Source organism: Sarcophilus harrisii, chromosome 1 (genome assembly GCF_902635505.1).
Source record: "Sarcophilus harrisii chromosome 1, mSarHar1.11, whole genome shotgun sequence".
In the NCBI taxonomy this organism is placed as follows: domain Eukaryota; kingdom Metazoa; phylum Chordata; class Mammalia; order Dasyuromorphia; family Dasyuridae; genus Sarcophilus; species Sarcophilus harrisii.
Genome location: NC_045426.1, coordinates 648,874,715 through 648,895,950, shown reverse-complemented (window position 1 = coordinate 648,895,950; position 21,236 = coordinate 648,874,715). Strand labels below are relative to the sequence as shown.

General features: G+C 42.6%; 1 protein-coding gene across 3 annotated transcripts; it reads left to right on the top strand.

The window, feature by feature from the left end:
• Positions 1 to 14,868: 14,868 nt before the first annotated feature.
• SYCE2 (synaptonemal complex central element protein 2) lies at positions 14,869 to 21,195 on the top strand. 3 transcript variants are annotated; one of them, XM_031947643.1, is made up of 4 exons: positions 14,869 to 14,963; positions 16,616 to 16,734; positions 19,950 to 20,160; positions 20,883 to 21,195. In XM_031947643.1, the coding sequence occupies exons 2-4, from the start codon at positions 16,622 to 16,624 to the stop codon at positions 21,075 to 21,077; spliced, it is 519 nt and encodes a 172-aa protein (XP_031803503.1). In that variant the 5' UTR covers positions 14,869 to 14,963; positions 16,616 to 16,621; the 3' UTR covers positions 21,078 to 21,195. The 3 variants fall into 3 exon arrangements, with proteins under 3 accessions (XP_031803503.1, XP_031803501.1, XP_031803502.1); XM_031947641.1 differs by having other exon boundaries at positions 14,899 to 15,146; XM_031947642.1 differs by having other exon boundaries at positions 14,899 to 15,162.
• Positions 21,196 to 21,236: the final 41 nt, after the last annotated feature.

Below are 21,236 nucleotides of genomic sequence, written 5' to 3'. Positions count from 1 at the left end.
TGTACATAGTTGTTTGCACATTGCTTCCTGCTGGACTCTGAGCTCCTTTAGAATAACTTTTGCCTCTTTTCATCGCTATCGGTTAGTAAGGTATCTAACAGGTAGCAGGCACTTAATAAATGTTCACTGACTGACAATTTCTCAGTGCTCTTGGAAGCTACTTGAGACTATAAATTGTGGAGAAGGTACTTCCATGCTTTGGTAGAGAGTTACCTGTCCTGGAAGTTCCCTGGACCAATGACATCACAAGTGTTGTCCCTGTCCTAGATCACACCCAGTGTCCCCCTTAAGGAATGGAAGCTACTCTTCTAGCCACCCTCTAGGACCCTAGTGTTCAGGGTCTTTTAATTCTCTGACCCTTTTCTCAAAGGTGGAAAGGAGAGGGAGGGGAAAAGGCACAGGAGTGAAACTTAGGCTAGAGAGCAAAGTCCTCCTCTTCCCTGGTTAGGCCCCAGCCACAGCCTTGCCTTTATTTCATACATGCGGTCCATAGGGTCTTTTCAGAAAGAGCCCATTCTTACACTAGAAACATTACAAGACTGGCATTTTTTCATGCCTGCTGAGGCCTTTCCAAAGTTAATAACCACCAAAAAGAAAAACATAGTGGTGGAGGGTGGGGGAAGAGAGGGAAACAGAGAAAGTGTGTGTGTCTGTGTGGAGGAAGAGGGGGGGGGGACAGGAGAGGGGAGGAGAGAGAGACAGAGAGAGAGAGAGAGAGAGACAGAGAGAGACAGAGAGAGAGACAGAGACAGAGAGAGATGGAGACAGAGAGAGAAAGAGACAGAGACAGAGACAGAGAGAGATGGAGACAGAGAGAGAAAGAGACAGAGACAGAGAGAGACACAGAGAGAAAGAGAAAGAGAGAAAGAGGGAAAGAGAGAGACAAAGAGAGAGAAGGAGAGAGAGACAGAGAGAGAGAGAGAGAGAGAGACAGACAGACAGACAGACAGAAAGAGAGAGGCAAAAAGAGATGGAGAGATAGGGAGGGAGAGAGAGACCTACAGACGTGGGCAGGATTGATTTCCGATGAGATCCAAAAAGGCAGGGGAGATGTGACAGTGTGGCAAACACAGGCAGCATCTGCTCCAAATGGCAGATTACAAAGCTGAAGGTTCTCACAGCTGAGGGGGTGCGACTGCGGGAAGGGAGGCAGGGGCTGCTGGCGACAGCTGAGAGAAAGGAGCTGCTGTCACAGCACTGAGATGAATATTCTGCTTGCCCGATGTTCAGGCTTCCATGACACAGTGATGCTCCGCTGACACTTCCAGGGAGCTCGCAGCACTTGGCCAACCAGCCCAGAACAGCCACCACATTCCGTTTGACTTTGCACCAAATGATCTTGAACTTCTTTTTTCCAGCTGTCTCCATTTCTGTCTACAAAGACTGGGTCTTGCTGTTCATTCTAAGAAGCCTGACAGCATGGTGGAGTGGGGGGCATGCCGGCCTTGCTGTCAGAGGTAAAAGGAGAGGGTTGGACCGGCAGATTTCTGGGACTGCTTCCAGCTCTAAATTCTGTCCCAGCTTTGAATCCCAGCTCTGTTATTTGCTACCCATGGGTCCTTGAGCAAAACTAAGGCCCATCCCCAAGCCTCCGTTTGGCCTGTTCTGGGAAGTCAGAAAGGCTTAGAGTTGACTCCCATTTCCAGACTCCCCCACCCTCACTGAATGATTCCAGCCGAGTCATTTAAACCTCGGGAAATCTTAGTTTCCTCGGCTACCAAATGGGGAACATAATACCTGGAGTGCTTTTCACAAGAGGCTGTTGTGAGGATCAAATGAGGTCACTCTCAGAAAGCACTTTACAAGGCCCCATTTAAATAATAACAAAGTGGGTATGTCAATCTTTGTACAACCTGCCTGCCTCCTCGCTACAAGGAAAGTTCTTTGTAAATTGAAAGGACAATTGTGTATTGGAGAAAGAGATCTCAATATCTGGCATAGGCTCCAAGTTGTGCTTTTTACTATCTGGGGAATCTTTATTGATTTCATTATTCTTGTGTGGCTAATTTTAATTTATTTTATTTTATGTCTTTATTTATTATTCTATCTGGATAACCTTTATTGACTTCATCATTTATTATTCTTACTATGTGGATAATCTTTATTTTGCTTATTTGTTATTATTACTATTTAGATAAGCCTGAGAATAAAAACAATTTCCCATCTCCAAGAAGTTGTCATAGAGATGGAGAAGGAAATCAGTACAAAGACACTGGGCTAAAAAGATGAAGGGGCGTCCAGGAGAGCCCCCCTGTGGCAGGCTGAGAGAGCTGCACCACAAGTGGGATTTTGGAGAGGACATAATGGGAAAGCCAGAAATCCCACTCTGGGGATTGGATTTCTTTGCTTTCACTGTCGAAGCTGCTGATTGGCTTCAGTTTGCCCCGGGACCTCTCCTGGCAACTCCAGTACACGCATATGTATGTTTTCTCTTGCCTTCCTGCCTCCATGTCTCTTGGAAATGACCCACCCCATGTTTCCTACCGGATTGGAGTTCAGGGGAGAAAAGTCCATCCCATGGACTTGTCAGGAGAAACATGGTGGGCCAGAGAACTTGTGGTTTTCCTCTTCCCTATTTCTTCTTGGCCCCAAACTCTCAGCCAAGTCCCTTTCTGAGCTAGGAGAAGCAAAAGCCCAGGTTTTGCAGACCTACTCACAGCCCATTAAATCTTGTGCCCTTTGGTCTGTCAGTGTTTCTGGGACTAGGGATCAGGGCCTTTAGCCAGAGTTACGGGTCTCCCTTCTGTTCTCTAGCTCCCACTCCCCAATTTTAAGACAAGAAGGCTGGACGGCATCTCTATGCTTCAGCTCCCTGAAGCCCGTGGTGCTGTGAGAGGTCCTACAGCTATCCACAGCAGCACAGAGGAATAAATATGAAGGCAGGAGGCAGGAAACCAGATGTATGAAGGAGGAGAATCCACCCCGCACGGCTCCTCTTCCCTGTTGCCACCTTCAGACAAAGACTCAGATTTGGAATTTGGAGGTGTTCCAGGAAACACAGGCATTGACATGAAAATAGTCCTGTTCAATTAAAAAAAAAAAAAAAAGAATTCTATTTCCATGAATTTACCCAGCAACCCACTCATTGGCCCAGGGAACTGGCAAGGCTATATTCTTCTCCCTGGGCAACCTCTTCAGCTCTCTGCCAAGCTACAGGACCTCCCCCTTTCCTTTTAAAGTTGGAAGTAAATCCCACTTGTTGCTTTGAGGAACTGAAAGGTCGGAAGCACAGGTGGGAGAGGCAGCCCAGACCAGCCTCCTAGCTCCTCCTCTGGACTCAATCAACAAGCATTTCTTAGGGGCTTATTATGTAAAACTAGGGAGTTAGTGCTCAGAGTACCAGCTCTGGAGTTAGGAAGAGTTGAGTTCAAATCCAGCCCTCAGACACTTATTAGAAGTGCGACCCTGGGGAAGTCACTTATTCCATACGCCTCAGTTTCCACATCTGTAAAAAGAGCTAGAGAAGGAAATGGCAAATCATTTCAGTCTCTGCCAAGAAAACCCAAATAGGGTCACAGGAGACATGGCTAGGTGAACAACAATGTATTAACCAGTGTGTTAACAAATGTGTTAAACACTGAGGATACGAAGAAAAATTTAAAATTGTCCCTTGTCCTCAAGAAGGTCACCCTGTAATGGAGGGCTTATGAATAAGTGTAGCTTATTTGTGATGTTTTCAATAGGTAGATACAACATGCATACATAGTGGAGGACAAGTAACTTTATATGGGAAGACTAACAGCCCAAAGGACTGGAAGAGCGTCCAGCTAAAGTTGTTGTTTGAACAGAATCATAAAAGGAACTAGAGATTCTGAGAAATGGCACTGGAGGAAGTAGATCATTCCAGATTTAAGGCGAGCCAACACAAAATCAGTGATGGAGAATCATGTGGGAGGAATGGCGATTGTGATCCTGCCACAACGGATGTGCCATAGAACGGGTCAAAGAGAGTGATAGGTGAGGATATCACAGAGAGAGGAAGGGACCAGATTGTGATTCGCTTTAAAAACTAGACAGAGTTTTTATCTGGGAAAGTAATCGGGAACAACTGGAATTTGTTAAGTAGGATGATGCCAAAGACTTGTGATTTAGGAAATTTTCTTTGGCATCTCTGTGGAGAATGGCGTAGCCAAAGAATTTATTAAGTCAGGGAGAGCCATTATGAGGCTATTGAAGTAGTCTAGGGGAGAGGTGAGGGCCTGGATTTGAGTGGTGATTGTGTGAAGGGAGAAAAGGAATTTTTGGAGAACTGTCATGAAGAAACAAAGTTGAAACAGACTGGATATATAGGATGAGACAAAGGGAGTATAAGGTTGTGAGGCTGGTGGCCCGAAGGATAGTGGGGATAACGAGAAGGAAGTGATAGGCCCCTTCAGAGAGAAGAGAATAATTGTTTTGGAAATGTTTGGAAATGCCTATGGGGTATCCATTTCAAAATGTCCAATAGGCAGTTGGTGATTGACATAATTAGACCTGGGAATCATCTGCACAGAGATAGTAATTGAACTCATAGGAGCGGATGAGATCACCAACTGAGAAAATATAGAGATAAAAGAGAAGGGAGCACAGGACAGAACCTCAGGGGACATTCATGATTAGTGTGTATGACACAATTAAAGAGCAAGCAAAGAAGAATGAGAAGAATGAAACATATACGTAGTTGTTCCAAGAAAGGCAGAGACAATCCCTTTTCATATTATATCTAATTAATTTCCTTTTTAAAAACTGAAAAACAAAAACGTGGGGTTCTCAAAGCTACCATGTTTTTATAAATGGAAGGTTATTGGATCTGTCTTTGTTCTTGAATCAAGAAAAAATTTGGGAAAGATGGTTGCTGATGGCAAAATACACCTGACAACATGTTTTGATCTCTTGCTTGTCCAATGAAGAAAGCAGGCTCATATCGGATCTGGCTGGAAAGACAGTTTGATGTTTGTAACACCAGTGCTTAGGACTGTGCCTAGAACATATCAAACCTTTATTAAATGCTTGCTGGCTTGATTTGGTGTTCCTTCTCATTCTCCTCAGAACTCTCTTTTACATGGGGTTCTCATTTTAAAGTAAGGACAAAACACATTCCTTCCTACCCTTCTCCTCTTGTTTCTATACTCCTTTTCTCCTTTTCCTCTAAACCCCTTTTTGTAAGGGGCCAGAGCTATTTCAGTCCCTTTACCATCTTCTTCACCCCTATTTAAAGTGCTTAGTAATAATCTTTATCTCAATACTGCTGGGACTATGGTTCTGCCATTAGAGAATCTCTCTACTCTTATACAGTATTTAGCACATTATTGGTGTTTGAGCTTTGTTATCAAAAATGACCACGACATCAGGGAGGTGAGGGCATGATATGTAAATGAACTGAATTTGAGTGAGGGAGAGCCTGGCACATAGTAGGTGCTTAATAAATGTTTGTTGACATAGATCCATGCTTTAGTAAGTGTTTCAATGAGTTGATCTGGTCATAATAATTCACTGTCTGGTGACCACGCTGTCAGTAATGAGATTATCTGAATTTAGCTGGTCCACAGATAATGGACAACTGTCCAGTCTTTCCAGCTTAGGTAAAAAACAGTCAGAGTTTGTGATTAACTGGAACACTGGACAAATCAGGGAGGTTTTATTATTATGATAGGGAGGAAGAGGGGATTTTAGTGGGAGAATAATATTAATAACTAGAGCAATTGTTTACATAGTACTGAACATAGGGCAGCTAGATGGCACAATGGAGAGTACTTGGCCCAAGACTAGGAAGACTCAGCTTCTTGAGTTCAAATTTTCCCTCAGACAATAGCTGTGTGACCCTGGCAAATCACTTAACCCTGTTTGTTTCAATTTCCTCATTATAAAAATGAGGGGAGGGGAAGAAATGACAAATCACTCCAGTTTACCAAGAAAATGCAAAATGGGTCGTGAAGAGTCAGACATGACTGAAAAATGACCGAGTCACAACAGAAAAAAAATTAGCAAGCACTGAACAATGACAAAACACTTCCCCTCACCATGCTCAATTGAGCACTTCATGAAGAATTCTAGATCTGGAGTAAGATACTTGACTTAAAATTCTGGTTCAGCTAGTTAGTATCTTTTTCCTTGGAAAGTCCTTTTCTCTTTCATATCCTTTCTTTCCTTATCCTTAAAATGAGATGTGTAGAGAAGATAATCTTTAAGGGCCTTCCCAGCTCAAAAATCCTAAAATCCTCTGAGAATTCTCATAAATTTGACTGCTGCCACTAATTTAGAATCTATAATCACTTAGGCTAAGTCTGGACAGAAGTTAACATCTGTACTAGCTAAAAAGGAGCATGCCATAATCTGCTAATCATATTTCAGGGAGATCATAAAACTCAATAGAACAAACTGTTTGCAAACAGATGGGAAATATCCATTTACATGTAAATAACTGATATGTTAATCACAAACTATTCTTATCTACTGTATTCATTCAAGCACGCCCTCTGCTGGGCAATCTGGCTTTTGCAAAGTTGGTCAGAAGACCACATTTATAACACACTTTTTAATATATATATATATATATATATATATATATATATATATATATATAGCTCTTTAAGCTTTACAAAGTGCTTTCCTGGTTTGCCTCTGGGGCAGACTGGCCATTCCTCTCCTCCCGTTACATCACCTGGACTGGTTCTAGATTACGGGTCCAGTTTTATGAGCTAGGGGCCAGAACCTTTCCTGTCCCCTTTCCTCTAGTTTGCTACTCCCCTACTAGTCTCACAAGATAATCCACTTGGCTCTTTGTTGAGTGACATATTTCAACAAACAAAAGTGAATGCTTAGGATTTTTTTTTTAATGGAACAACATACTATTTGGGGATGGATGACCAGATTCCTAAACCCCAAACCATTGGTGCTGTATTTTTTTTTTAATAAGATGGAATTTCATTTATTTTTAAATAGTATTTTAGTTTTCTAAATACATGCAAGGATTGTTTTCAACATTCTTCTTTGCAAAAACTTTTGCTCCAAATTTTTCTCCCTCCCTCCTTCCCACCTCCTCCCTAATACAGCAAGCAATCCAATATAGGTTAAACATGTGCAATTCTTCAAAACATATTTCCATATTTGCCATGCTGTGCAAGAAAAATCAGATCAAAAGGGAAAAAAAACACAAGAAAGAAAAAAAAACCAACCAAACAACAAAAAGTGAAAATACTATGCTTTGATCCACATTCAATCCCCATAGTTCTTTCTCTGGATTCAGATGGCACTTTCCAACCCAAGTCTATTGGAATTGCCTTGAATCATCTCATTGTTGAAAAGAGCCAAGTGCATCACTGTTGATCCTCACATAATTTTGTTGTTATTGTATGCAATGTTCTCTTGGTTCTGCTCACTTCACTCAGTCTCATCAGTTCAAGTAAGTCTTTCCAGGCTTTTCTGAAATTAGCTGGCTCAACTGATGCTGCTTTGAGGTCAACATATACCATTAATCAATTTTGTGAGTGCAGTCTACATTCCAGAAAATCTTATATGAGAAAGCAGATCCCTGTAAGGAAATCTATTCTTATGTTACTGAGGAGCTCCAACCAATGTTAGTTGACTTGGGAATCTCCACTCCAGCAGAATTAGGCCAGGATAAAGAATAGTTTTCAAGTTCCTTGAGTGTCCACACTTTCCTAGAAATGCTGATGGCAAGAATAGTGCATTATTTCAACATATTTTTCTGTATAATAATGAAATTATTATCTTATAATATATCATATATAATACATATAATTATATTGTAATAATAAAATTGCTCTTTAATAAAAGGCAAACAGTTTGAAGTAGAAAACAAAACAAAGAAAAAAACACAAAGCACTTTTCTCACAACAGCTCTTTGAGATAAGTAGGACCAGTGTCATCACCATTTTAAAAATGGAGCAACTAAGGTTTAAGGTTTAAGATTAGAAATTAGACCAGATGAAGCATTTATGGAACTCTTACTGCATGCTAAATTCTGTGCTAAGCATCGGGAATACAAATACAAGCAAAAAGAAAGGTAGTTCCTACTCACAAGGAATTTATATTCAAGTTGGGACAGACAATACCTTAAAGTAGAATGGGACAGGAAAGGCACTCAATGGGAGGGCAAAGTATAAAAATCTAAAGGGGCAGGAACAAAACCAGATTGGGAGGAAACATGACTGGCATGGACACTTCCTTAAACGAAGGCTGTCTGCAGGGAAAAAAAAGGGTAGACATACCTCCAATTTGAGAAGACAACAGGGATGGGTGGAGAGATGGAAGAAGGAGAGTCAAAGGTCGGAGTGAGGAATTGAGCAGGGTTGGAAGCCATCAGTCCAAGAGTCCCCCTGCCTAGACCAAAAACATTCATAGAGGTAATAAACACTCCAGACTGACCCTGTGTCTCATTATGCTTTATGGAATGGTGGGAGTAGATGGGTGGAAGAGTTGACCTTTGGTATCTTGTTAATGGATTTGAATCAAAAATAACTCAGAAAGCCAATCACTAGCAGGAACATCCCACTATATGTTCACCCCAGAGACTGATAGAGGGTCCTATTTCACCCAGGGCATTTCCTTGATTACTTTTCCCAGAATGGGGTGACTGGTAGGTAGCTCTTTTTTGGCATTGTCAGCTGCTGATTTTTCAAGATTTGAAATCAAAATTTCAAGATTTCAAGATTAAGAGAAAAGATAAAATGGAGATAATCAACTGTGGGGAAACACTAATTTTAAGGAGATTAGTATAGGCTTCTTAAATAAAGTAAGGTTTTTTGGTTTGTTTGTTTTTTTTTTCCTGGGATTTGAAGGAAAGCTAAAGGGCATCAAGAGGGGAGAATATTCCAGACATAAAGCTTTTTCAACTGTTGTTCTGGTCTCCTCTGTTTCTTCTCCTGAGAATTTTTACTGGAAGAGTCTGAGAGCAGGTAGATCAGTATTTGAGACATGCTGCCATTCCAGTTTCTTAATTGAGATATAGATACAATAGGAGTATATGTTTTTTAAAATACGAATTTGTCTTGGCTTTTTGAAACATCCAAAAAAGCATAATGTGATAGGGAAAGCAATAGATTTGGAATCAGAAAACCATAGTTCAAATATAGGCGGCTGGTTATTTGCTGAGTGACCTTGCACAGATAACTTCCATCTGTGGGCCTTATATACTAGGCTATATACAAAAGGAATAGACTGGCCTAGATAATGTCAGACAGCTGTAAAATTCTTCTTTTTTTTTTAAGTTAACATTTATATAGTTTATATGGTGCCAGGCACTAAGTGTTTTATAGTTATTATGTCACTTGATCCCAGGAGTTAGGATTGTACCCAAGATCTTAAGAATACCCCCTACCTTCTTGATGTGCCTTTGTTTTCTTGGATATTCCCCTCTCCAGGTCCGGCACCCAGCCCTGTGAGCTGGTGGACAGTTTCCCACCAGCCTGAGGTAGTGCCGCTCTCCTGCTCTGATGGAGTGAATGCTGGCTCATCTAGCTCCCTGCCTGGTGTTTGGGATGAAGGGTTCTGCTGGGCCCCCTAGCATGTGGCCCTGGCCACCTGCCACCTGTGGTAGTACCTCTGTCACACCCACAGGCTACACTATCTGCCTGTTCTTTGGCTCCCAGACGTTATCTCCGGCTGCCATGCTGCCCGTGTGCAGCCAGCATCCAACTCTATGCCAACCCCTGGGGGACCTGCTGCCAGAAGCACAGAAAGATATCCTGCATCAGTCTTCTAAATGCAGATGCCCACAATGAGAACTGAATGGTGATGGATGGCTCCTTTATGCAGGAGACTCTCAGACCTATACATCCACCCCGACCTCTCCCCAGGGCTCTAGATTTCCTGGCTCAAGAAATGGGATGGCTGCAAGCCGTCTCCTGGATTTACAATCAGGACCTCAGCATATTACAAAACTGGACTCCTCTTCTTCCCCTCAAAACTTTCCCCTTCCTCTGACTTTCTCATTTCACTTGAGGACCCCACCACTCTCAACTCACCTAGACTTGAAATGTTGGCCTAAACTTTGGCTTTTTTGTCTCCCTTATTCCTCCACATCCAAGCAGAGAATGATTCATTGGAAAGAGTGCTATATTTAGATTTAGACAGCTTGGCTTTCAGTCCTGTTGCTTCCACTTCCACTTAACCTTTGTGGGGCTGTTTTCTTATCTGTAATATGGAGAATATTGGGGTCTAGACTTGATGGTTTTTAAAGTTTCTTTCATCTCCACATCTATGATGAATGCTGTTTTTTTTTTCTTTTTTTAATCTTTAAAAAAACTGTTCATGGAATCTTTTAAGATATTTTAAATACATTTTATTGGTATCCATTGTCTTTATATTACCAACATTTCAACATCCTTCCCCTATTGTTGTGTTTTCTCTTTCCATCTTGAAGAGAACCAGTGATCTCTAGAGGGTGATGTCTTGACTTGCAAATGAATTGGATTTAAGTGAGGCAGAACCATGCTCACTCTCTCTTTCAGATATTTAGGAGTTCAGTGGCAAGACATAGGTCAGGATGACTGATGATGGCCCCAGATGCAGTGGGAGATGGTCATTTTTTCAAGGTAAGGTCTTTCCCACGTCACAGTCAGTCTAAGGCAAGGCCCATTCAATAGTTAAAGGTTAGGTAAGGATTGAAGGATGGCCCTAGTCTGACTTTACAAAAGAATCTATCAGGAAAGGGAAGACCCTCGGAGTTTCTGGCTAGAACAGAAACAATTGGTATTTACATTCACTCTGAGCCATCAAAACCCTCCTCTGTAACCATAAATTAAACAAACATTTGATAAAGGAACTAACAGCGTATGAGAAATGAATGTATATGTGCACAAGGGAATAAAATGTGGGCAGTGTTCTGTCCTAGAAGATCCCCACCTCTCTCAGAGACTTTCACTGGTTTTTCGAATACTTAGGGTTCAAATTCTTTTTAAGAAATCTTTTTCATTTATAATGTGTATTCACGTCATATATGTGTGTGTGTACATGAATATGTATACAATATACGTATGTATATTCTTAGTGCTACTTATTTTAGTCTATAACATACATGCCAGTCTAATTCTCAAATTCTTTCTATTTATCATTTCTTGTTATACAACAATATTGTATTATCTTTATATGTCCTATATGGGTTGTTTTGTTTTTAAACCATACTCCAGTTGATGTGCATCCACTTGGTTTCCAGTTCTTTCCTAACACAAAGAATGATATGTGAACACTTTAGTATATATTTATTAGACTTTTTTCTTTTACTTCCTTGTGGAGTGTGCTCAGTAATAGTATTGCAGGGTCAAAAAGTTTGTACAATTTAATCATTTTTCTTGCACTATTTCAAGTTCAGAATGGTTGGACTATTTCTCAATTCCACTAATAGTGTATAAGTAGAGGTTCTATTGTTTCTACCAGTGCAACATTCTAAACATCTGTCTTCTCCTTTCCACTCCCACAAACATAGTTAATCTCTCATTAAAGCTCATCTGGATTATTGATTTGTTGTGTTGCTTGGTCGTGGTTCATGACCTCATTTGATATTTTTTTTATTAGAATGGTTTATCACTTCCTTCTCCAGCTCATTTTAAAAGTAAGGAAACTGAGGCCTGTTAACAGGATTAAGTGACTTGCCAGTGTCACACAGCTAGTGAATGTCTGAGGCAGGATCTGAACTCATGAAGATGAATTTTCTTGACTTCGATCCACTACACCACCCAGTTGCCTTTGTAGTAACTGCCACCTCACTGGTCTCCTTGCTTCCACTTTTTCCCTTTTTAGTCTTTCCCTTACCCATTGCCTAATTCTTCTTTCTTTTTCTTCCCTTTTTTGTGAGGCAATTGGGTCACACAGCTAGGAATTATTAAGTGTCTGAAGCCGGAATTGAATTCAGGTCCTTCTCACTTCAGGGCACTATCTGCTGCATAATCTAGCTGCCTCATCTTCTTAATACATTGATATGACTGTGCCATTCCTCTATTTAGTGGTCTCCCATTTCTTATAAAATAAAATTTTAGCTCCTGATTCCTTCAAATGCCACTTATCTTTACAGCTCTGTTTCACAATATACATCTACATTATAGCTAAATGCAATTATTTTTTGCCCCCTGTTCTCATTCTCTAATTTTCCCCAAATTTAGAATGTATTTTTCATCCCACCTCTTTCCAGGCACATTACCACTCATTCGGATAATAATAGTAATAATAAGCATTTATACAACCACTTTAAAGTTTGCAAAGTTTTTTTTTAATAAATCATTTTAAACAGATACTTTTCAGATGAAAATAATTTCTAGTCATATGAAAAAAATGTTCTAAATTACTATTGACCAGAGAAATGCAAATTAAGATAACTCTGAAGTACCACTACACACATCTCAAATTGACTAAGATGACAGGAAAAGATTATGATAAACACTGGAGGGCACTGGGATAAAACTGGGACACTAATACATTGTTAGTTGTGAACTGATCCAACCATTCTGGAGAGCAATTTGGAATTATGTCCAAAGGGCTATCAAACTGTGCATACCCTTTGATCCTGCAGTGTCTCTACTGGGATCTGTATCCCAAAAAGATCATAAAAAAAGAAAAGGACCCACATGTGCAAAAATGTTTGTAGCAGCCCCCCCCCCCCCTTTTTTTGATGACAAAGAATTGAAAAATGAGTAGATGTCCATCAATTGGGGAATGGATGAATAAGTCATGATATGTGAATGTTAAGGAATATTATTGTTCTATAAGAAAAAATGAGGAGGCTGATTTTAGAAAGACCTGGAGAGACTGACATGAACTAATGCTAAATGAAGTGATCAGAACCAAGAGAAGGTTATTCACAGCCATAACAAGATCATGTGATGATCAGTTCTGGTAACTTGGCTCTTTTCAGTAATGAGGTGATTCATGCTAAGTGAAATGAACAGAACCAGGAGATCACTGTACACAGCAACATCAATATTATACAAAGATCAATTTGGTGAAAGTGACTTTCCAGCAGTGAGATGATTGATGCCAGTTTCAATGATCTTGTGATGAAGAGTCATCTATACCCAGAGAGAAGATGGTGGGAACTGAGGGTGGATCACAACATAGTATGTCCACTTTTTTATTGTTGTTTGCTTGCACTTTGTTCTCCTACTCATTTATTTTCTTTTTTTTGATCTGATTTTTCCTGTGCAGCAAGAGAATCATCATGTTTATACATATTGGATTTAATATATATTTTAATATGTTTAATATAAAAAACTAAGGGGGTGACTCAGACCAATTCCTACAGTCTGATCCATGGAACCTTTGAAAGCGACTTCTTCCTTCATCTTCTTGCCTTTTCCCCCATCTTACCGTACCTTATACAATGCTTACCCTCGCCTTCATGCTGGACGTTCCCCAGAACCATCAGGCCACTCGAGAAAGAAAAGATTTCCCAGTTTCACCTCTGCATCCCCAGGACCCAGTCCATAGCAGATGTTTAATAAGTGGGAAATGAACTGAATCAAACTGAAGTGAAATAAAAGACATCGGAAGAACTCTAACTACATCCGAAGGAACTCAGCAGCGCGGGGAAGCAGCCGTCAGACTCAGGCCCGTCGGGAGAACCCTCATTCCTGCTCGCCATCTGCACCTCTTTTTGAGAAAAGCCGAGAATCGCTGCATCCTCGCCAGCACCAAGAAGGCGGCTGCGGGCACGGGCACTGACTGGACTCAGAATTAAGCTGGGGAAAGAAAGGAGATATTATTCAGAACAGGAAAACGGGGACTCTGGCGTCTGGGCCTTCTCTTGCATCAGCCCGTGAGTCTGGGCGAAGCTTGCTTTTCCAGGCGGAGCCGCCCCGGTGCGGCAGCCTCAGCACAGCGGGAAGTGCCTATCAGTCGTTAACCACCAGACGCCCAGTGAGGGCTCCGTCCCGGGCCTCCGGGAATGGGCCGGACTCCGGAGAGAGAGTTCTAGAAACAAGTCTCCGCTCGCTAGGCACTTACCCCCCCTGGGGACGTCCTGCGCGCAGACGTATGACGTGGTTAGACGCGGGCCTAGGGAGCGCCGCGCATGGTGGGCGTCCAGCATCCGGTGAGCTGGATAGAGTGCAGCGAGGGCAGTAGCCTCATTTCCGTGTTATTGATTGTTTATTTAACATTGATCATTTAATGCGCTCTGATGCTTATGCGCTGGTATTTGCCGCTATTGCTGTGCCTACTGTGTGCCAAAGCCTCCACAGACATTGTTGTAATTTACCCTCGCAACAGTTTTGCGAGGCGCAAGGCTGTCATCATGCCATGGTGCAACTGAGGGCCCTCGCCTACGGTCACACACGCAGGAAGATGAGGATGGGTCTGGACCCGTCTTCCAGCTGCCAACGCTCTCTGCGCCATGGCGCCACCTGGTGGCCCCCTACATAACGCCTACTCTATACTCCGCACGGGCTCAGCGCTTTACATTTTTTGTTTGATTTTTGACAAAGGGCCTTATAGTTTGATGGCCTCCAATTCTACAGATGCTCACTCCGCTCCGACACTGTTCATTGCGCCGCAAGGCGCGCTGGGGACGCAAAGAGAAACCCGGAAACACTCCTGCCCTGTGGTTAGAGACAGCGCCTAATCTAGCCCCATTTTACAGAAGAGGAAAACTGAGGCCCAGAGGGGTGCCTTGCTCAAGGCCACTGGGTCAGCAAAGGACTAACGGGGTGCCCCTTAATGGCGTCCGAGCGGAGGGCCGTGATAGAGGCGGGAGACAGTCTGAAGCGGTAGGGGGCATCACCGCAAAGGAAGTCCCGCCCTCACGGACACTAGCCCCCGGAGGCGCGCACCACACGAAGCTGGAGGTGGGGCCGGCCGGCGAGCGGGCGCGCGCGCAGCGGCGGAGGGGCGGGAGAGCCTGCCGCGCGCCGCTCTAGGAGGAGGGGGAGCTGCGTAGCCGTGGCGCGCACGCGGCGGCGCCGAGGGGCGGAGACGCATGCGCACTCGGCCGCGGCGGGAAGGCGGGAAGGCCTAAGGTGGAGCCCTCGAGAGAGGTACGCGCTCGGCTCTCAGGCCTCCCGCTGACCCGGCTGCTCCGTCCCCGGGGCTCAGGGCGAGACTTCCACCCCACAGGGCGTCCCGCTTACCGAGGAGCCTCCTCTGGCAGGAACCCGGCCGAGCGGAAGGACGGACGGGCCGCCCGACAGACGGACAAACCGACCAACTGACTGAGGGAGGTCAGAGGCGTGACAGGAAAGCCGCGGACCCGGGGACCCGGAAACCTCTCCCAGCACCGGCTGATAATCTCAGCCCTGGGGGAGGGGGGGCCTGAAACCTTCGCTCTCAAAAGCGGGGGGAGGGGGGACTTGAAACCCTACCCCCACCCAAAGCGATGGCCTCGGAAGTCCGGAAAGCCCCGGGTTTTCAGAACAAGGAAGAACACGAGCCTCGCCTCCACCCGGGCCTGGGAAGCCGGCAGCCTCAGCTCCCAGCCTGCGGGAACCTCCATAAGCTATTAACGGCCTCGGGCCAGGGAGGGCCCCAAGTCAGACCTAGGGCCTCTTATCTCCCCGAGTCGTTGCTTCAGTCCCAGAGTCAGAAAGCTGGGTGTCCCCGTGTCCCGCATAGCGCCCCCCAAAGCTAACGCCCCTTAGATGTTGAAACCGTTATCTCCCCAAAACATGACCCAGGAAAGCAGAAATTCCCATCCTTCTAAAAGCTAATGACCCCAGTCCCAGGACTAGGGGACAGGAGTTCCCCCCGAAGCTGACAGTCTCAGAGCTGAGGCTCAGATTAATCCCACTAAGCTCAGAAAAGTTCATTCATCCGTGTCGTGCCCCTGCCTCAGAAACGCTCCCGGCCCTTAGCTAGTTAGTCCTGACCCCAGAGCCCTTGGACCCTTTTCCTCCTGGAGATCTGATCATCCCGTTCTAGAACTGAGAGACCAGAAACCCTCAAACATACTCCCCAAAAGCGAATGTGTCATCCCCAGACCCGGTGGGCACAAAAATCCTGATCTGCATCATTCTCATCTTAGAAAGTTAACCTCTCAGAGCCAGCGCCCCAGGAACTATTATCCTCCCAAGCCAAGAACCTTAGCTTTGCCTCAGAGACAGATGACGCATATTACCCACCTCCCAATCTAAAAGCTCCTATCCCACGGCCAGAGAGCCTAGAAATCCCTTCTTTTTAAAAGCTAACAATCCATTCTACGAAGCCAACTCCAACATTGTGCAGTATACGTTATAATGTCCCTCCCCCAAAACAAAAACCATAACCTTCTATCGGGGAACCTGGGAAAACAATAATCCTACCTCTACTAAGCCAGCCTCAGCCCAGCCCCAGACCTAAGCGTTCAGCTGAAGCAGTCCTGACTCACAAGTTGGGCTCAAGCAAAGACCCCAACTTAAATTCAGGACTGGTGCTGAGAGAGGAACTTGCCTACCATCCCCACCCCATCACCCTGAAACTAGCCCTGCTTCCTCTCTGCCATGCAAAACAAGTAGCTGACAGAAAACTCCAATAAAAGCAGTAATTAAAGGTTAAATTTCCCTATTTTTTGGAAGGGTCTGACTGGTGGGGAGGGCACCAACTGTATCACACCTTGATGTCAGAAAAGGATTAATTAAATAAATACTTCCTGTGGATAGAAATATAACATCCATCCATGTGTCCTTCTCTGAGAATTTGTTTCCCATTTTTATAGACTGTCATGTCTGAACAGGACCTCAAAAATAAGGAACAGGATCAGTGTCAGGATCAAGCAGGGCCTTCTATCTTCTGTGATTTGGAAAAAAGCAGCACACCCTGTGAAGTACAGGGAAGGTAAGAATTTCTGGAGACTTCTCTAATTTTGTACTGAAGTCTGTATTTAAGACTAACTGGTAATGCTGTTAGGCCTCGTCTCTGTAAGGAGCCCCCTTGGGTAAAATATACCAAATCATGCTCAGTTGTGCATGTTGATGTCCCCAAGAAATGTTTGTAGTAGACTAAAAGGAAAAAAAAAAAGACAAAAGTTCTGTAAGAATTAGGTGATATGCTACAAAACGCTAAATCATTGTCGAAATTGCTGATAAGTTATGAAAGTGCTCTGGTGAGGGAAACAGAACATAGTAAGTGAGGTGATGAAATGAACTCAGAGCTTGAAGTCAGAAAGGCTGGGTTCTAGTTTCAACTCTGCTCTTAAAGTCACTGACTTTGGAAAAAAGTTTTGAAATATGATGCAATGGAAAGAGTACTGGATTTGGAATCACAAGACCTGGATTCAAATCTGGTACTCTCGTTTACTATCTATGTGATGTTAGGTAACTTCTTTGGGACTCATTTTTCTTATGTATAAAATTCAAGTATTGAGAAATCTATAATCCTATTATTTCCTTAACTTTCTGATTTTCAATTTCCTCAATTCAGCAATTAACAAAGCACCCACCAAGTGTCCTATGCTAGGAGCTGTTTTCTCAATGGTAAAATCAGTAGATTGAACTAGATGGCCTCTGAGTTCCAACTTTCATTCTATGATCTTAAGGGATGATACAAAAAAAAGGCATGACTATTCTTAAGGAGCTTATACTCTATAAAGGAAAAAATCACATTAAAATATCAAGTAGAATGAGGTAAGTGAAAAGGAGGAAAATATGGAAAAAAGAGATCACTTTCAGCTTGACTGGGAGTTGTGGGGGAAGGATTCCCAAAGAAATAATTGCTGAGTTGGGCCTTGAAGGAAAGGAAGGATTTCAAAAAAAGAAATGGTCCTTATGTGAATAAGGAATGAAGAGTAGTTGGTTTGGCTGGAATGTCAAGTTCCTGAAAAGAAGTTTTTGAGATTAAGTCCAAAAAGGTGGCTTGGAGCCAGATTGGGAAAGGCCTTGAATATCAGGATCTGAATTTTATACTTTATTTGATAGGAAATGAGAAATATAATGGAAATTTGTTAATGGAGACATAAAAAGATCCTAATAATTTATTAGAAAAATTACTCCAACTGTTGGGTAAAGAAGGGAATGGAAAAAGGGAGATTCTAGGGATAGGAAAGCTAATCAAGAAAAAAAGATGTTGATAGCTTGAATTAGAGTGGTGACATTAGGGAGGTTCAGAAAGGGGCACATGAAAGAATCAGGTTTTGTACCCAGGTCCAAAACTAAATAATTAAAAATTACTAAATTCTGAACAAGATGAAGAGAGCAAGCTGGATGTCCATCTTTGGGCTTACTGATGGGAAGAATTCTGGGATCTCCTTCCATTTTTGATATTCTGTATTATAAAGAGCTGGGTTCAAATTTAGCATGGTCCCTTGAAAAGACCATTGAATTTGGAGTAACAGGACTTGAATTCAAATCTTAGGTCTCCCATGGACTTTTTCAGTAACTTCCATGGACCTTAGTTTCCTCATGTAAAATGTAGGGGATTGGATCAGAAAACTTCTAAGCTCTAGAGCTATGATCCTACAATGAAGTGAAATGACTTGTGGAAGGTCACAGAAGTTAGTGATAGAGTTGGGACTTGATCTCAGGTTTTATGATCCCAGGCCAAGTGCATCTCTAGATAATTGTTAATGTTCCCTTTAACTCTGAGATTCTATGAATCTGACCTTAAGCCCTGATCTCCTTTAAAAAAGCAGTGAAATTTTTCTCAGAAATCTTCTCACAACCCCAACAAATTATGTAAGAACAGTGGATAGACCCAGTTATCAAATGTTTAACAGAATGATTAAGTAGTTAATATATTTTATGGGGAAAGCTACATACTCATGGTTAGGCTCTTCATCCCCGCCTCCACCTCCTGGAAGGGTTTCAGAGGAACATCATTGTGCCTGAAGCTGAAGATTTTGTCTTGTTCCTCCTCGAATGTTTGATTAACTGGCCACGTCTCTGGAGGGTTGCTGCCCGCGGTGTTCGTAAGTGGCATGTGTATTGTTTACTTGTATTTCTGTGAAAAGCGACAAAGCTAATCACAGCAGGCTTCTCTGGCTCCCACTCCAGCCAATCACAACTTTACCTTAACAGATGGCTTGGTTTACTGAGGCCTGTTCCCGCCACTGTTTCCGCAGGCTGAATGCCAGCACAGGCAAGTCTGTGGAACTGGATGTTCTAATCCTTCCAACAGCATTAGGGACTGAAGGAGATCCTGAGGACAGACTAGAATATATTAATGCGGCAGCGATTGATTGAGCCTCAGCTCACAGTCTTACAGCACAAGGATGTCAACATAAAGCCCTTTGCATGTGGGCTTCCTTCCCTGGACTCTCTCCATGTCACCTCAACAGAACCCACTAAGGAAATAGGGAAAGAGAGGATTCATTTTCTTTATTAAGCTTAATTGGAGAATGCAGGCACAGAGAGGCTAGTGATTAATTAGCATCCTGATTAATATGCAGCTGCCTTAGTATTAAGAAAAATTAAATATAAAAGAACAGATCCCCATGGGAGAAGCTAGCAAAATAAACATGATTTTTGGGACCATCTGATTTTGTCTTTTGTTTTATAGACAAATTTGAATGAAAATTAATCCAATCTTCTTTTATATGCTTTGAGTCAAAGGAAAGATGCAATCATGAGATCTCTTTCTTCATCTAGGAATGGCTTTTGGCTATGAGCAGTTTGAGGAGGATTTATATTGGTTACTTAAAAAAAAAAAAGCAACAAATCTCTCTCTCTTTTTTTTTTCTTCCATTTTAAGGTCTAAAACAGAAAAGAAAGCGCAAAGGAGAAGGCTGGGGATAGGGCAAAAGCCCTAGAACCCAAAAGGTTTCCTCGAATTCTTCCTCCACCCCCAGATTTGTGCCCAGTGTTGTCATCATATAATCACAGAATTAGAATTCTTAGGAACTTAGACCAATTCCCTCAGCTATAAGATGAGGAAATTGAGGCAATGAGAAGGGATTAAATGAGTCACTCAAGATCACATAGTGGCAAAGAAAACTAGGTCTCCTGAATTCCGGCTGCCTCTTTCCACCACATCATGCTGGCTTCCCTCTCTTGAGATATACCCCCATCCAACCCCCCCTTAAACAGGCATTCTGCTCTTTCCCTTCTGTCATCCAGGCATAGATTTTCTAGCCCTTCACTGTCAGTCTCCAATGCAGACAGCCACACTGAAACCTTGGATGGGAAGACATCAAGTTTCTTTGCAGCTCTGGATGCCAGCATCGAAACTTTACAAAAAAGGGCCCAGCAGCTGATTGACAGCATCAATGAAAGCAGGCAGAAGGACCACACACTCATGAGCAACTTCAGAGACAGCCTCAAGATGAAGGTAGAAAGTCTCAAGTAATAACTAGCCAGAAGTGTCAGACTTTTGAGAAACTACGTGGACTATAGTAAAAGCACAACAGTTTGTTGGGCGGGGTCAGTTGCTACAGTTTATTTTAAGGTCAAGAATGTTCTTTCCCATAGGCCAAAACCGGAATTATTATCTCCCCGAAGATGAACTAATGGTAACATTCACTTCCAGATTTCTTATACTATTTGAACTTTAGCAAAAGTAGCCCCCACACTCCTGGCTAAACACGAGCATTAGTAAAACTCAGAGAAGTCTGATCCTTTCCAGCAGGGAGAGGGAAACTTTTTTCTGCAAAGAGCCATTTGGATATTTATAACATCATTCTCAGGCCATACAAAATTATCAACTTAGACAACTCAAGCAAGTGGGAGGTTTTTGTATCTAGCTTTCAGCTTATTATGGCCTGCAATTGCCTTAGCAAATGATTTCGTGGACCTTATATGGTCAGCAGACTGGACATTCCCTGTCCCTGATTGAGAGGATGCTCATTCTTTGTTTTAAGGATTGATCCTTTTTGAAAATTTAGATTAAAAAATAGCTAGTATTTTTCTACTCCATTATCCTAAGAGGAGAGAACAGCTTTTCAGTGTCTCTAAAAAGAAAGTATTACAGAAACAGAAAGGGCCTGTTTAGAATAAACACTTCATTTCTAATCCTGTTTAATTCCTAAAAAATATTTAACTTTTGCTTTAAAGGTGTCAGATTTGGTTGAGAAGTTGGAAGAAAGGATGTATCAGATTTACGATCATCATAACAAGCTCATTCAAGATAAGCTGCAAGAGTTCTCAGAGAAGATAGAGAAGATCAATAATTTAGAAACTGAGCTCAAACAAGTCTGCCACACTGTGGAAACTGTGTACAAAGACCTATGTGTGCAGCCTGAAATATGACAATGTCCCAAGAAAAGAAGACCATCTGAAAAAGGAATTGTAAGTCAGTAAGCATGAGAACAAAGCTAAGATGAAATTAAACATTGCACATATTACAACAATAAATACACTCTTCAGATGTGCTGTTTCACGTGATGTGATTTGCTCTTTAAACAGCTT

Bases quoted from the DNA above. Each gene is read 5' to 3' on its own strand.
- SYCE2 (XM_031947643.1), top strand. From the start codon at position 16,622: ATGTCTGAACAGGACCTCAAAAATAAGGAACAGGATCAGTGTCAGGAT. The intron at 16,735-19,949 runs GTAAGAATTTCT...TCTGTCATCCAG, and splicing joins CCCTGTGAAGTACAGGGAAG to GCATAGATTTTCTAGCCCTT. The intron at 20,161-20,882 runs GTAGAAAGTCTC...TTTGCTTTAAAG, and splicing joins GAGACAGCCTCAAGATGAAG to GTGTCAGATTTGGTTGAGAA.